The 16,937-nt window shown below is 44.0% G+C and overlaps 1 protein-coding gene across 15 annotated transcripts in view; it reads right to left on the bottom strand.

Annotated features, from left to right (window-relative positions):
* FOXP1 (forkhead box P1) overlaps nucleotides 1-16,937 on the bottom strand; it is an 801,754-nt gene that overhangs the window by 102,379 nt on the left and 682,438 nt on the right. For all 15 annotated transcript variants that reach the window (XM_030208061.1, XM_030208060.1, XM_030208059.1 and 12 more), the window contains one exon: nucleotides 12,331-12,435. In XM_030208061.1, the coding sequence (XP_030063921.1) occupies nucleotides 12,331-12,435 (105 nt within the window). The remainder of the gene's footprint in view (nucleotides 1-12,330; nucleotides 12,436-16,937) is intronic.

Raw genomic sequence — 16,937 nt, 5'->3', positions numbered from 1 at the left:
TGGTACACCATATGAAAATCTGAAACTTGAAAAATGCCGTATGAACTCAAAATATTTATAACAAATAAAATCCAGACAAACTCCCACTTCCCCCAAACCAAAGCTTAATGATATATTCTAAACTTGGATGATCTCATCTTACACCTTGGCTAAAGTGCAACACACCATTTCTTTAACCCAGGTACTGAAAGTGATAAAGCATTTTCCTCAAAAACATACCAGTTATACATTTATGAAATGCTGGCAAACAAAATTAAGGATTCTCTAAAGATTTTAACAACTTTCATGAAAGCAAACTTGTTGCTTCAAACTTGGTTATATAGAGTGACCATATGGCCAATGTTGTCAATAGACATTGGAGCTAAGATCACCCCTGTCCTTTAAGTCATGCTATCCTTTAAGGATGCAAATTAGGATGTGGAACCTATCAACAGCAAACAACTTAAATCAGAGTACTGTGATAAACACACACACACACAAAACCACAGAGTTCCTGAAATCTCTAATACAACAATGTAGGATCACCCACACTAAATCAAAATCAATACAAACATATCTAAATCTGCACTAGCCAAACTGTAAAGGCCTCATATACAAATCAACTTACGCATCCAGCATTTCCTACATAAGCACACAACTCTGGAACACACTACCAAAAGCCTTGAAAGCGACGCATGACCACCTAAATTTTTGGAAATCACTAAAAACTAACCTATTCAAAAAGGCATACCCCGCTGATCCAACCTAAATGCCTGATCCCTGCGACACAACAAAATTAAAGTAATGGACATAATTCAACTCCTCCGATGTACATTCTCTAAATGTGAATGCGCTACATGAACTTTATCCTACCACACTATCACTCTGTATTTGTTCTCACCGGAGCCGGCAAACGCCTTCCGATAATATGTAAGCCACATTGAGCCTACAAATATGTGGGAAAATGTGGGATACAATTGCTACAAATAAATAAATAAACTTTCATACATATGTTCCATCACAAACAAACTCTGTGAAAACCATTCCTCTATTTCAGAACTGAGGCGCAGCTTAGTGGTTGCAGTGCTAGGTTGACAAACAGGGGAAATGAAATCCCTCTTCTGCTTCTTGTGATCCTGCAAGTCACTGAGGGGCCCTTTTAGAAAGGCGTGGAAGGGCTAACGTGCACCCAATCCGCACTGCCAAGTTTGGTGCGCGCTGAATCCCGCGGTAGAAAATTATTTTCTATTTTCTACCACAGGGGTGTTCCTGGTGGTAACTGGCAGCACACCCACACTGGCATGCGCTGCAAGGTTACTACGGGGGTAGCGCATGAGCCCCTACCGCTAGGTCAATGGGTGGAGGTAAGGGCTCAGGCCGTAAATATTACAGCAGTCTCGTTTCCCGGCCCATTAAAAAATAGCCTCTTCACAAGCCATGGTAAAAAAAAAAAAAATGGCCCAGCGTGCGCCTAAAAGACACGCCCACAGGCCACTTTTTACCATGGCTTTGTAAAAGGACTCCTTAACCCTTCACTGCCTTAGGTACAAATTTAGATTATGAGCCCTCCAGGGAACTGCCTGATGGTCAGCAGTAGGTTGAGATCCTGGGGAACCAGGTTTGATTCCCACTGCGTAGTTATGTGGGGCCACGGGGGCATGGGCCCCGTAGATTTGGCCCTGGTCCCCCCACACCGCCAACCCCTTCAACCCCCCTCCCGCCGCCAACCCTCTCTCGCCGCCAGGTACCTTTGCTGGCGGGGGTCCCCAACCCCCGCCAGCCAAAGTCCTCTTCTCCGGCGCGGCCACGTTGCTGATCTGCAAGGGCAGGCTTCTGTTTCTGTGAGTCTGACGTACGTGCAGGACGTCAGATTCACAGAAACAGGAGCCTGCGCAGCCGCGTTGCTGATCTGCAAGGGCAGGCTTCTACATGGAATGTTGCTAGTGGAATAGCAACATTCCATGTAGAATCTCAAATAGTAGCAACAGAATCTCAAATAGTAGCAACAGAATCTCAATAGTAGCAACATTCCATCTGGAATCTCCAATAGTAGCAACATTCCATCTAGAATCTCCAATAGTAGCAACAGAATCTCAACATTCCATTTAGAATCTCAAATAGGGAAAGGGAAATGGGACTTGATATAGTGCCTTTCTGAGGTTTTTGCAACTACATTCAAAGCACTTTACATATATTCAGGTACTTATTTTTTGTACCAGGGGCAATGGAGGGTTAAGTGACTTGACCAGAGTCGCAAGGAGCTGCAGTGGGAATCGAACTCAGTTCCCCAGGATCAAAGTCCACTGCACTAACCACTAGGCTACTCCTCCACTGATATATGCCTAATTTAGGAACGTACGTTTGCACCATGTTTCAAGTTGGTGCAAATGGCTGCACCTAAACTTAGTTGCGATTCCCAGGTGTAAGAACTATTCTATAAATCGAGACCAACTTTAAGCACGGCTTTTGTCAACGCAATATACAGCATTCACCTCTAAGCGACTTTGGGGCGATATGTTATAGAATAGCGCCCCGGCACTTACACGTGTACACGTGACATCGAACATTAGGAATCCAGGTACCGAATTGCGCCTTGACATTTCCCATTTTCTGTCCATGGAAAGCGTGCTTAGTACATCCAAGTTCAAGGAACTACTGGAAGTGTCTTGAACGTCTGTGCAATGCCTTAAGGAGGTTATCATCAATGTTGCAACAACTGGTTTCAAACTAAATTAATAACGCCACAACAGTAACAAAACCCATGGCAAAAACAACAAAAAAAAAGAATCCTTTTATCTAGAAGAGTCAACATGTTTAAACAATGCACTGATTTAATTGTGGAAGAAGCCGTGGTCTTCATTATAGTTGCAAGTAATGGATTAACGGCATGGATCACTTTCCCAGTAGGGTCTTTTACATCCCCCTTCCAAAATGCCTAGTCTGCCAACAAGATCTCAAACAGAAAAATCGACATCCTTCAGTCTTGCTTACACCAGCTACTCTTTCTACAGTACAGCTAACAGTGGGTAATTTTGCTCCTGAACACACTTGAAATTAAATGATAGCAATTAATGCATTTGAAACAATTTATGATTTCCGGCCTTCTTCAACGTGTATTAACATATACCTGATCTCTTTAGCATACACGTTTGTTTTTTTTCCAAAACCACAAACACAGTTGCAGGAATTCCATGTGGAAGTGCTTAAGGGGTTGAAAGTTAACACCTTTGTGAGCTGTGCAGCCTCACAGTTGCTGCTAAACAAAAGCCTCTTTGTAGAGCTTTCACGAAATGTTTTCTTAACAAGTTTAAAGTAGTTTTAGGCAGTCAACTAAAGTAAACAAGATGTTACCATGATAAAAACACTTGTGAAAACATTGCAGAGAGCACTTTGGAAATTCTTGTTGCAGACAGCACTACTTTGTTTCTAATGGGGGGGGGGGGGGGGGGGGGGGAGAGAAGTTTATAAGCAGTTTATTTTTCAGTGTTTCCACAGGTTTTCTGTTAATCCACTGCTGTCTTGAAAATGTGAGAAGCCGGCTCTTTTTTATTTCAAATTATGTCAGTGCTCTGTATCTTTGTTTCTACATTTCCCAGACTCCTTTGCTTTGTTTCTGGGGCCCTCACATACTTAATTCTGGCAACAGCAAGCAGCGGGCTGCGCCCACTCTCACCCAGTTCACCCAGCATGCCAGGGAATTCCTGGGGTTTGCTACTGCTGAGATTAGCTAGAGGGGGGTGGGGGTTACAGTGGAGAGAACTAATTTCATTCAGCATTTTCTGGTACCATATGACAATACCAAAGAACTGGTATAAAGCACTGGTGCTCTCTAACTGCTGGCAGACGCTGAGAAATGAAGGGGACAATTTTATAATCGACTTGGACATACAGAACACTGTTTTACCTCCTCAAGCAGGTGTTTATAAAACTGCCTAGGGGTTCTCAACTGTGGAACTCACTTCCTGCCCAGATACACTTTGAAACTTTCTACTCTAATGGTCCCTCCAGTAGCCATTAGGTCCTAGGCAAATGGGATTTTGCTCTTCTGTATTCCTCTACATGGACAGCTACCTTTCTCTACCTCCTTTCCTTCCCTGTCTTTACTTCCTGTTACCCTTCTGTCTGCTTCTTTTGTCTATTTAAAAAAATTTTTTTTGTCACATTTGTACCCCGCGCTTTCCCACTCACGGCAGGCTCAATGCGGCTTACATGGGGCAATGGAGGGTTAAGTGACTTGCACAGAGTCACAAGGAGCTGCCTGTGCCGGGAATCAAACTCAGTTCCTCAGTTCCCCAGGACCAAAGTCCACCACCCTAACCACTAGGCCACTCCTCCACTGTAATTGCAAACCGCTCTGCCAGGCATGTGCCCCACAGGTAGCACATTGACTTTATCTAAATAAATAAAGTACATAAGAACATAAGAATTGCCATACTGGGTCAGACCGAAGGTCCATGAAGCCCAGTATCCTGTTTGCAACAGTGCCCGATCCAGGTCAAAAGTATCTGGCAAGATCCCAAACAAGTAAACAGATTTTTGTTTATTCCAGGAATAAGCAGTGGATTTTCCCAAGTCCATGTTAATAATGGCTTAAGGACTTTATCTGTAGGAATTTGTCCAAGATTTTTTTAAAAACCCTGCTAAATTAATCGCTTTTACTATATTGTCTGGCAATGAATTCCAGAGTTTAATTACACATTGAGTGAAGACATTTCTCCTATTTGATTTAAATTTTCTACTTAGCAGCTTCATTGTTTGACCCTCCCTGAGTCCTTGTCTTCCCGTTCCGCTGCACTCAGTATTTTATAGACCTCTATCATATCTCCCCTCAGCAGTCTCCTCTCCAAGCTGAAGAGCCCTAACCGCTTTAGCCTTTCCTCACAAGTAAGTCGACCCATCCCCTTTATCATTTTTGTCACCCTTCTCTGAACCTTTTCTAACTCAAATATATCTGTTTTGAGATCCAGTGAGCAAAACTGCATACTATATCCAAGGTGTGGTTGCACAATAGAAAGGCATTATAATGTTCTCAGTTTTCTTTTCCATTCCTTTCTTAATAATTCTTAATATTTTAGTAATTTCTTAGCCGCCACTGCAAAATGAACAGAGTTTTTCAACGATAATACTTCGATTCTTTTCCTGGAACCTTGCATCGTGTAGCTATAGTTTGGGTTTTTCTTCCCTACATGCATCACTTTGCATTTGCTCACGTTAAATGTCATCCACAAAAAACATGCATGCCTGCTTTTATGAGATAAGTGCATCAGTGATGTGGCCCGATGGTTGAGTTAGGGTGATCTGAGCACAAAGAGTAGGCCCAAAATTTCATCTGCCATCATGTTTCTACATTTCTACAACTATCCCAAAGGTTCTGGAATAGTGGGAAGCTAGGTAATGGAAAATCTGTTTTACTCTTTTGGGATCTTCTTGTGACCTGGACTGGCCACTGTTAGATACAGGATACTGGGTTTGTTTGATGGACCTTCTGTCTGATCTAGTATCGGTGATACTTATGTAAGTTTTGCAGCCAGCAGCAGGTGTGTGAAATCTTGCAAAATGTATTTTGGTCAGAATGTTGAATGACGGCATAAAGGAGAAAAACAAAAGAGCAGATCAACACTCTTGACTAGCTCTGATCACATACCACATCATCAATCTCTCCTACACATAACTGGAAGATACACTCGGTTTCATTCTTGTCCAAATTAAAAAACAAAACAAAACCAAAACATAGCTACAAAGATACAAAAAAACAAACAAATAACAAAACAGGAAAGCCTGTCTTATTACACTACTTTAAAGCTAGCAAAAATAAGGGGCGTAGCCAGACTTCGGCGGGAGGAGGATCAAGAGCCCTAGGAGAGGGTGCACATTTCAGCCCCCCCTGGTGCCGCCGACCCCCCCCCCCCCCCATTGCAACCACCACCTTTGACCCCCCCCCGGCACCAACCCTTTTGACCCCCTCTTCCTGCCGCCAACCCTCCCCTGCCACTGCTGTCGGGTACTTTTGCTGGCGGGGGTCCCCAACCCCCGCTAGCCGAATTCCTCTTCTCAGGCACGGCCGCGTTGCTGATCTGCAAGGGCAGGCTTCTGTTTCTGTGAGTCTGACGTCTTGCACGTACAACGCACGAAGGGGTTGGTGGCGGGGGGGGGGGGGGGGGGCAGGGCAAAATCAACAATCAAGTGTGCTATCATGGACAGTTGTATCAGAGGATAAATGAGGCCAGCAGGTGTTTTTCCTAAGTTTAATGAAACAGAACACCCCACTTCTCCCCACCACCACCTTTTCACTATTCAAATTGCTCAGGACACATCATCAAAACTACTTGACTTGAATTGCAATGTAGTGATGCAAAGCTCTTACATACATCCAAAAAAAAAAAAATAGTAAAGCCTGTTTCATTATTCCCCTTTAAAAATAGCACATCTACTACCCATAATTAACTAGGAGTGCAAGGGGTCCTTTTATGAAGCTGCAGTAAAAGGGGCCTGCGCTGGCGTATGTTTTTTTTTTTTTTACACGTGCCGAGGCCTCCTTTTCCACAACAGGCAAAAGGCAGGTTTTTTTTTTCCAAGAAATGGCCATGCGGCAAGTGAAGCACCTGCCGCGCAGCCATTTCGGGGGAGAGCACTTACCACCACCCATTGAGGTGGCGGTAAGGGCAGACGCACTAACCCGGCGGTAATCAAGCAGATTGCAGCACTGCGTGATTACCGCTGGGTACACACCAGCGCTACAAAAATTGAAATATTTCTGCAGCGCCGGAAATAGCGTTTGCTGGGAGAGGGAACGTTCGCCAGGCTGCTGTAGCCCAGTGGTACTTCCTTTTTAGTGAGCATTAAGCCCGCGTTGGGCTTACCATTGCTTCGCAAAAGGACCCCCCCTCCCCCAAGAGCATTGCACCACAGCTTTGTTTTTATTTATTAGGATTTCTTTAACGCCTTTGTGCAGAAATTCACCCAGAGGCGGTATACAACAATTTCAGTCTAAACACAGATAATAGACAACAACAACAGGAAAAAAAATATTCAAAGTAAGCTACTTGTCAGAGAAAAGAGTAGCGGAGTCCACGAGGCACATTCAAGGATTCCAAGGCGACGGGAGAAGTCATACACAATTTATTCCTTAAAAATGATGACTCATGACTCGACACGTCACCGTGTTTCGGTGATGTGCCTGCTTCAGGAGTCTTAATGTAGATGACAAACCCAATTGTTGTAAATAAACTTCTAAAAGACGCTAAAAGATAAAAAGAAGCAGTCTTTATAAAAGACTGTACATCCAAAAGTTAGCTAGAGTAGCATACTGCCGTGAAAACAGTGCAGTCATTAAAACTAAAGTATGCAACTTACAATGCCCATAGGCCGCTACTAAATGGACTTGGGAAAAATCCACAATTTTGGGAACAACTTGTATAAAATGTTTGTACGTTTGGGTAGCTTGCCAGGTGCCCTTGACCTGGATTGGCTGCTGTCAGGGTCAGGATGCTGGGCTCGATGGACCTTTGGTCTTTTCCCAGTATGGCATTACTTATGTACTTATGACAACAAACACAATAAAACAGCACAGGGTATAAGTGAAGGTGGAACATATAACAGGTAAGACAGAGTAGAAGGAGTTAGACAAATAAGGGGACTAAAGTTATAAAAAGTTGCAATGATATTTATATCAAATAGTTTTGATGCTATGTGAGCAATTTGCAGTGAAAAGTGGTGGTGGTGGCGGTGGGGGGGGGGGGGGGGGGGTCACTGTGAAACACCTGTTGGCATCAGTTTGCTTCTAACTGATACAACTGTCCAGGACGACACTTGGCTGATAGATTTAAGCAAAGTGATACTAAAAACAGCAACCTAAATGGAGAAAAATAAGGAAATAAATGGGTGGTTTTATAAAGGTTTTTCCTAAATAGGCCCTTTTGAAAACTAACCCAGGCTGAGCAGCTTAATTTAGGAGCCCAATGTCATTAGGCACCAAAATTAGAGGAACATGGGGTGAAGTTTAGGTGGGGGGAGGGGAGCGTTGTGTGCTGAGCACTTTTCAGCATTATTGCATGAAAAGCAGGTTCATAAGTCTAGGTAAACGAATGGCCTTTCTATATTCAGGAGACCCAAGTTTTGCATATTCAGCACCACTATCTGAATATACATGCTAACACTATTTAGTTCAGGCTTGCTATTTGGGAGGAAAAACTAAGAGGGACAGTTGTTAAGCTGTGCTAAAATATAGCATTTTATCAAAGCTTAGTTCGCTGCGGGATTTGCTGATCTGCAGAATTCAGCAATGCAGGGTTAGTGACTTCCGCGGCAAATGAGCATCACAACTCGTGATCAATCTCACAAACTGTATAATTCTGCTTTCCAGGAGCAGGGCCGTGCTAACACGGTAAGCGAGGTAAGCATGGCAGGGGGGCGCTTCCCTCTGGGGGGGGCGCCGCCGCAACATGCTCACCTCGCTCGCCCTCCCGCAACATCCCTTTTCTTTAAATTTACCTCCATGGTGGCGGTTCCGGCAGCGCAGCATCAGGGAAGGAGGCGGCGCTCCCGACGTCTAGCCTTCCCTTCGCTGTGTTCCGCCTTCTTCTGACGTCAAGGATGACGTCAGAAGGCAGAACACAGCGAAGGGAAGGCTAGACGAAGGGAAGGCTAGACGTCGGGAGCGCCGCCTCCTTCCCTGACGCTGCGCTCAGCGCTGCCGGAACTGCCACGGAGGTAAATTTAAAAAGAAAAAAAAAGAAAAGGGATGTTGGGGGGAGAGAAGAGGGTGGGCAGTTGAACAATGGGAGCTTGAGGGCAGGGGAGAAACGAGAGCATGGATGCAAAGGGGGGGGGGGAGAAGAGGGCGGGCCAGGCTGGGACATGGGAGAGAGAGGAGCATGGATGCGAGGGGGGGTCATGGAAGGGAGAGAGGGGAATTGCTGGATAGGGATTAATGGAGGGGGCAGGGGGATAGAGGAGCATGGATGGGCATGGATTGGGAGGGCAGGGCTCGGGGAGAGAGGGGAATTGCTGGAAAGGGATGAATGGAGGGGCAGGGGATAGAGGAGCATGGATGGGCATGGATTGGGAGGGCAGGGCTCGGGGAGAGAGGGGAATTGCTGGATAGGGATGAATGGAGGGGGCAGGGGACAGAGGAGCATGGATGGGCATGGATTGGGAGGGCAGGGCTCGGGGAGAGAGGGGAATTGCTGGAAAGGGATGAATGGAGGGGGCAGGGGACAGAGGAGCATGGATGGGCATGGATTGGGAGGGCAGGGCTCGGGGAGAGAGGGGAATTGCTGGAAAGGGATGAATGGAGGGGGCAGGGGACAGAGGAGCATGGATGGGCATGGATTGGGAGGGCAGGGCTCAGGGAGAGAGGAGAAATTGCTGGACATAGAGGGGAGGGAAGAGAGATGAAGGAGATGAAATGAGGGAAAAGGAAGAGAGGAGAAAAACTGCACATGGATGAAGAAAATAGGCAGAAGCTGAGGACCAGAAATGAAGAAGAAAGGAGGAAAGGAAAGAAATAAATGGAAAGGAAGCCCTGGAAACGGAGTTAAGAGGACAGATAGCAGCAGAATCAGATACTGGGCCAGCATGATCAGAAAAAAAAAGTCACCAGACAACAAAGGTAGAAAAAAAATCATTTTATTTTCATTTTAGTGTTTGGAATATGTCCACTTTGAGAATTTACATCTGCTATCTTATTTTGCAATGTATAGCAATTTGTTTCTAAGAATATTGCTGACAATTCCTGTCAGTGTGGCAAGTGGTGAGCGATCATTTTCACGGGGGGGGGGGGGGGGGGGGGGGGCGCCGCCGCCAACTGATAGTCTGCAGGGGGGGGCGCCAACTGATAGGCTGCAGGGGGGGCGCCAACTGATAGGCTGCAGGGGGGGCGCCAACTGATAGGCTGCAGGGGGGGCGCCAGAGACCCTAGGCACGGCCCTGTCCAGGAGCAAGGAGCCGCTAAGGACAGAGTTGAACAAACAGAAGAGAGCCCTGCGTGTCCTCCTTCCTCTGTGCAAAGATATCACCCAATAACATGTAGAGTATCTGTATTGCATCCCCCTCCCTTCCTCAGACTTCCCCCTTGAAAGACGTCCATCACCCCCTTTGAAAATGCTTTGGCTGTGGGAAAATATGGCACAATTAATGGCTATTAAAAATTCCTTAACAGGAGTATAAAACTAATTACTGCATGTTAAAACTCCTGATACAGAATTGTATTTAAACTACTACTACTACTACTTCTCATTTCTATAGCGCTACAAGGCATGTGCAGTGCAGTACACCATACACAAAAGAGAGTCCCTGCTCAAAGAGCTTACAATCTAGATAAGACAGGTAAACAGACAGAACAATAAGGGTAAGGGAATAAAGAGGTGAGGATAAAAGGACAGGACAAGTGAGTAGTGGTTAGGAATCAAAAGCAGTGGTAAAGAGGTGGGCTTTAAATTTGGACTTGAAAACGGCCAAAGATGGGGCTAGACATACAGGCTCAGGTAGTCTATTCCAGGCGTGAGGTGCAGCAAGATAAAAGGAACGGAGCCTGGAATTAGCAGTAGAGGAGAAGGGGACAGGTAAGAGAGATTTATCTACAGAACGGAGTACCCGAGAGGGGGCGAACTAAAGTGGTGCAGTAGCCATGTTATACTTTTAAAGGTAATAAATAGAAATAAAACAAAATATAGAAAAGAAAAAGATAACATATTGTTAGTCCAATAAAAAATACATTTTCTTTTCTATGTTTTGTTTTATTTTTAATTATTACGTTTAAATGCTGGGAAGGAACAGAAAAGGGGCAGGACAGGCAGTGCAGAGGGGTTAATGGGCATTAATTGAAAGGCAAGCTGTCGCTGCGGAAATTTGAGAGACTTCCATGCTAACAGTCTTTGCTTTCAATGTGTAATAACGTGTATTAACTTGACAGTTGTTTCTCCGCACATTGCAAGTTTATTCAAAACTTACTATCTCACCCTTTGCAGAACCATCAGAGCGGCTTACAATCTAACATCATATGGAGACAGACATAATAAGAAAGTTGAAGAGAGCAACAGAAAATGTCAAACGAAGGAACAGAGGAAGGTAGGTGGCATGAACTACAACAATTTCAAAAGGAAAGGAGGTGGGGTAAAACAAGGGGGAAGGGATGGCTCACTCAGGTACTTGCGCCTCTTACCCAAAACCACTACAACAGAGGCCTCGTCTTTTACATGCGTTTATGTGACAACCTTAATGCAAGTTTAAGGATCAAAGTTTCTTTTATTTGTTACACCATTTGTAAGACAAGCCATCCAAGCGGTTTACAATAAAACTATATAGAGAGAAAAGAAATCCAGTAAAAACAGGATAGAAAAAAAAAAAAAAGACATTCACCAAAGGTCTCACAGGTCACGACCCTCACTATCTTATGATCCTCAGTGCAAGCTGAGAGGGACAAAAAGAAGTTCATACACCTGAATCAGTATGTTTTTAACCTTAATTTAAAATTTTAAAGGGAAAACTCCACTTGGAGATCCAAAGGGAGCCCATTCCATAGTTTAGGCCCTACAACATTAAACACGGATTTACGAAATACATCCTGAAAGATCTGTTAATAAATAGGCCCATTCCTGTCCTTTATCAGTATGGGACGCCACCAAACCCCAGCATGCACAATTGCTATAAGACCCTATCCTAACCCTCCTGTTGCCTTCACAAGCATCGGGGCTTAAAATACCATGATTAGATGATGAAAATACCTCAACACTCAAGGACAACACTGTATTTTGCCAACAAATGAACAGTGCTACAACTTACTAGGCTAATCAAATCATGTTTTTTTTCACAATTCTGAGTCAACTTTCTCTCTTCCCTTTTAAGAAGATACTTATGTAGGGAATGCAGAAAGTTATCATCAAGTACTGCAAGCCCCACACTCACTCACGAAGATACGCATTCGGCAACCAAAGTATTGATATCTCATCAACAAACTTCTTAGAGGTACTAATTTCTTATCAAGGGGGGCTCTGCTAAGCTGAGATGCAAAGAGACTGTTCTAAAAATAAAACACAGATATATATTAACAGGAGTCTCCAGGGAGCCCCCTGCAACATGCAAAACATGTTATCGAGCAACAATCAGACTTCTAAACATCTGGTAGGGCGGCATTGAAAGGAAAAAAAAAAAAACAGCAAATCTTTCCTTATTGTTCGCCATGCAGAACATACACGTCTAAGAATTTGGTTTTATGTATTAATAGAAACAAATGTTTCCAAAGCAGCTGGTCTTTATCATGGTGAAAGTCAACAATGGTTTCAGCTGCTACTGTGCATAGGGCAACCTTGAGAAAATAGGACAGCCAGATGGCAAAGCAGGTACAGTACTCACTTTAGAAATGAATGGAAGTCCTCACATATGGCTTCACACCCTGGCCATTTGCATACACCATGACCATAGAGCGGATGGCTATGCGTGTGCTCTTCATGTGATAAACTGAAGAGGAAAGAAAATAAAAAGATGAGCGATAATAATAATAAGACCCAAAATATTTAGTTGAGTTACAAAAGGTATGCAAATAGCAGAAGATGCATGCAAGATAAAATCTACGGGGTTGATATTCAGCCGACGGCACTCAAGACTTTGTTAACCTGGAAATTCAATGTAGGGCCACTTCTGGGCTTTGCCACTGGATTTCCAGGTTTGTGGAGCCAGCTAAAGCAAAGCCAGTTAAGGGGTCCTTTTACGAAGCTGCGGTGCGTGTTTATGATGCACGCCAAGGCCCCCTCTTACCGCAGCAGGCAAAAGGAAGGTCTTTGTTTTTTTTTTTTCAAGAAATGGCCGTGCAAGTGAAGTACTTTCCATACGGCCATTTTGCAGGGGAGCATTACCACCACCCACTGAGCTGGTGGTAAGGGCTCCCGCGCTAATCTGGCAGTCACCAAGGATTTAGACTATCTCAAGGACAAACAAATAATTAAGGGTGGATAGGTGAGAGCATAATTAGGCAGGACTAGATGGGAAATGAAGTTAAAGAACAGTGTGGGTAATATTAAAATAGTAATATTCAAATAGAAATATTTTTGCAGCGGCGGAAATGGCGCATGCTGGGGGACGGAACTTACCACGTTGAGCTTACCACTGCTTCGTAAAAGGACCCCTGATATTCAGAACTTGACTGACTATGGGACACTGCATGAAAAACATGCGATTTCCCTGGTCACTTAGGAGTTCTTTTACTAAGCTGCGTGAAAAAATGGGCTGTGGTAGTATAGGCGTGGGTTTTGAGCACGCACAGATCCATTTTTTAGCACGCCTGCAAAAAAATGTCTTTTTAAAAACTTTTTGCCGAAACGGACATGCAGCAAAATAAAAATTGCCGCGCGTCCATTTTGGGTCCAAGACCTTACTGCCATCCATTGACTTAGTGGTAAGGTCTCACGCGTTAACCGGATGGTAATGACCTACGTGCGTAGAACGCCACTTGACGTACATAGTTGACACACGTCAGAAAATAAAAATTATTTTGCGGATGTGCATCAAAAATGACATTACCGCAAGGGCCACGTAGTAGCCAGGCGGTAACTCCAAATTGGTGCTTGTTGGGCGCATGTAGGCACCTACGCGGCTTAGTAAAAGGGTCCCTTAATCGGCCAAGTGCTGACTCTGCCCCCGGAATGCCCCCAAAATAGCTGGTGCTAACCAGACATTTTCAGTGGCATTAACCATTTAAGTGCTGCTGAATATAACCAGTTAGCCCCGAACATGAGATTTAACCATCCAGGAGCCATTTCTGGTCGGTTAAATCGCTTTCAATATTGACCCATACGTCTTTCCAATTGCACAAATGACTCAAAACCTTTTAAAATTAATTTAAAATAATTTATATAGTAACATAGTAGATGACAGCAGAAAAAGACCTGCACGGTCCATCCAGTCTGCCCAACAAGATAAACTCATATGTGCTACTTTTTGTGTATACCTTACCTTGATTTGTACCTGTCCTTTTCAGGGCACAGACCGTATAAGTCTGCCCAGCACTATCCCCGCCTCCCAACCACCAGTCCCGCCTCCCACCACCGGCTCTGGCACAGACCGTATAAGTCTGCCCAGCACCATCCCCACCTCCCAACCACCAGTCCCGGCACAGACCGTATAAGTCTGCCCTGCACCATACCCACCTCCCGCCACCGGCTCTGCCACCCAATCTCAGCTAAGCTCCTTAATTTATATGTTGATGTTATGGTCAATGATCATTCTACATCCCTCATGAATTAGGTTATTTTTATTTTTTTACAATTTTACATCCATTATACATGTAAAGGATATTAGAAATATTTAAGAAAACAAAAGAAAAAATTCTCCATATAGAGATTAATCAGACTAGCATTCTTCTTACATTGACCATAATATTGGGACAAGATACAAGGAAATATAAATTTGAAAGAAAATTCTATCTAATTATTAAATTCAGAGAGGAAAAGCAGATAAGCTCACTAACTAATATTACCAGCATGTTTTCTGTGTGTTGCTTTGAGGGAGAAATACGTTACCCCCTTCTTTAGAAATCACATATTTTTGCATTTTCTTGAAATCAAGAAATACATCATTTACTCCATCTAAGGATACAAAACATCTACAAGGATAACCCAGCGAACAACCCTCCCAGTGACTTTTGCACTTGAACCCGATAGAAATATCTTTCGCTTATATTTTAGACATATGAACGCACAATTCTTGGGAGCCAAGATTCAAATATTTCCTGACTTTACAAAAAAGAAGGCGAGAATTCATGGTATTAAAACCAAGAATACTCGCATTAGGTGGAACTTATGAATTAGGTTATTTTTAATGAAAATTACTCTGAAAGCCCTAAAATTAACCACAATGCAGTTTTGTTAACTCAACTACATTAACAACAAATTAAACTCGAGATTGTGAACTGCAGAGCTTCAAACATTGTCTTTTAAATTCTAACACATGATTTACTTTTATCAAAACACAAGGATGTCAAAAAACATTTTGAAAAAAAAAAAAAAAAAAAAAAAGGTCTAAGTTGCAGGTGATCCCTTTTTATTGGGCTACCTTAAGACATCCGTGACTAGGGATAAGAGCTATGCTTTGTTCACCGGCTACCAGGCCAATGCAAAAGCTTTAAGAAATGCAGAAGCTTAGCAGATGAGAACATGTTAAAATGCTGCGGCATGCAGTCTGTGATAGGAGCAATGACATTTTAATTCCACATCAGTCTGTGCTCTCACTTCCACAAGGCCAGATTCCAGTCTGACATTAAGTTGCCAATGTTTTCAAAAGGGAGGAAACCTCCTCTCCCCACAAAGAGCCAGGATGAAGGGATTTCCCTGCAAATTTATCGAGCCAAAATTGTGCCCTGCGCAATATGCCCCTGCCCAAGCGCTGTGGCCACAGTAGGGGACATGATGGACGGGGAGTGATTTTTGCGCCCTACACGATCAAGCTGTTCGCACAGCCCTCAGGACGGTCCTGTTTCCCTGCCAAAGCCATCTGGTTGCAGTGTGGGTATGGAAGATGCCAACAATCTTTGCTGCCAATATGTCACTGTGCTTTCAAACTGCTTAAACTTAGTGATCTTGGCAGTACTGATCCAAGTGAGACCAGTCATGCAGACCACGTAATCATGCCTAAGGAAACTATATCTGATGCAATGACTCGGGGCCTAGCATTCAAAGTGAGTTCTAGATTTACTGGCAGGTGATGAACTAAACTCGGCCCTTAATTTTTATACTTGAACAGATAAATCTGTCCCATTTAACTCGTGAAATGACCAGATTTTTCCAGTGGGGCAGGGCAAATTTGGTACTGGCACTGTTTAGGTTTCCCCGAGGTTATGTGGTGACAGCCTATTCCAAACCACCATTATTGCAGTCACGTAAACGTGGCCGGATGTGTGTTAACTTACAGTATGACCAGAAATTTGGAGAAAAACAACCTCTCTCAGATGGTGTTCTCGGCAAATTCTTTATTCAAAATGATAAACAAAAGGCGTTGCCGAGAACACCATCTGGGAGAGGTTGTTTTTCTCCACTTGCCTTCGCTTGGCATTGATCTTCAGTGGAGAGGTTACCTTCTGTTGGAGTTGACCAGAAATTTGACCATGGCACTTCTCTATTGAGAGACGAGCATTGGTTACCAGTTACGTTTTGCATCACCTTTACGATACCAGTGTCGATACACAAAACTCTATAGGTTGGCTCCCTTTTAATCCTGTTGTGGTTTTCGATACCTTATTCTCCCCCTCTCGGACCCTTCAGTCTGCTGAACAATGACAGTTGGTGGTGCCGCCTCCTCGCCACGTTTCCCTGGTTTCTTTACGGAAGCCTGGGGACATGGTAGTTCAGCTTTACTTTGAACCTTCTGTTTTCTGGATACTGCTGGAGTTCTTTTCGGACAATAGCCCTGATTTTTATACTCTGCTCCAATAGTGCTTGTGCCTAAACTTATACATGTAACTGTGGAGGAGTAGCTTAGTGGTTAGTGCAGTGAACTTTAATCCTAGGGAACTGGGTTCAATTACCACTGCAGCTCGTGACCCTGGGCAAGTCACTTAACCCTCCACTGCCCAAGTACAAATACGATCTGTATACACTATGTAACATAGTAGATGACGGCAGAAAAAGACCTGCACGGTCCATCTAGTCTGCCCAACAAGATAACTTATATGTGCTACTTTTTGTGTATACCCTAATTTGATTTGTACCTGTGCTCTTCAGGGCACAGACCATATAAGTCTGCCCAGCACTATCCCCGCCTCCCAACCACCAGCCCCGCCTCCCAACCACCAGCTCTGGCACAGACCGTATAAGTCTGCCCAGCACTATCCCCGCCTCCCAACCACCAGCCCCGCCTCCCGATATGTAAAACGCTTTGAATGTAGTTGCAAAAACCACAGAAAGGTGGTACATCAAGGCCCATTTCCCTATGTGAGAATCTACATGGAATGTTGCTACTATTTAAGATTC

This window comes from Microcaecilia unicolor, chromosome 6, assembly GCF_901765095.1.
Source record: "Microcaecilia unicolor chromosome 6, aMicUni1.1, whole genome shotgun sequence".
NCBI lineage: Eukaryota > Metazoa > Chordata > Amphibia > Gymnophiona > Siphonopidae > Microcaecilia > Microcaecilia unicolor.
The sequence above is the reverse complement of the archived record's forward strand: the minus strand, read 5'-3'. Positions and strand labels throughout refer to the sequence as shown.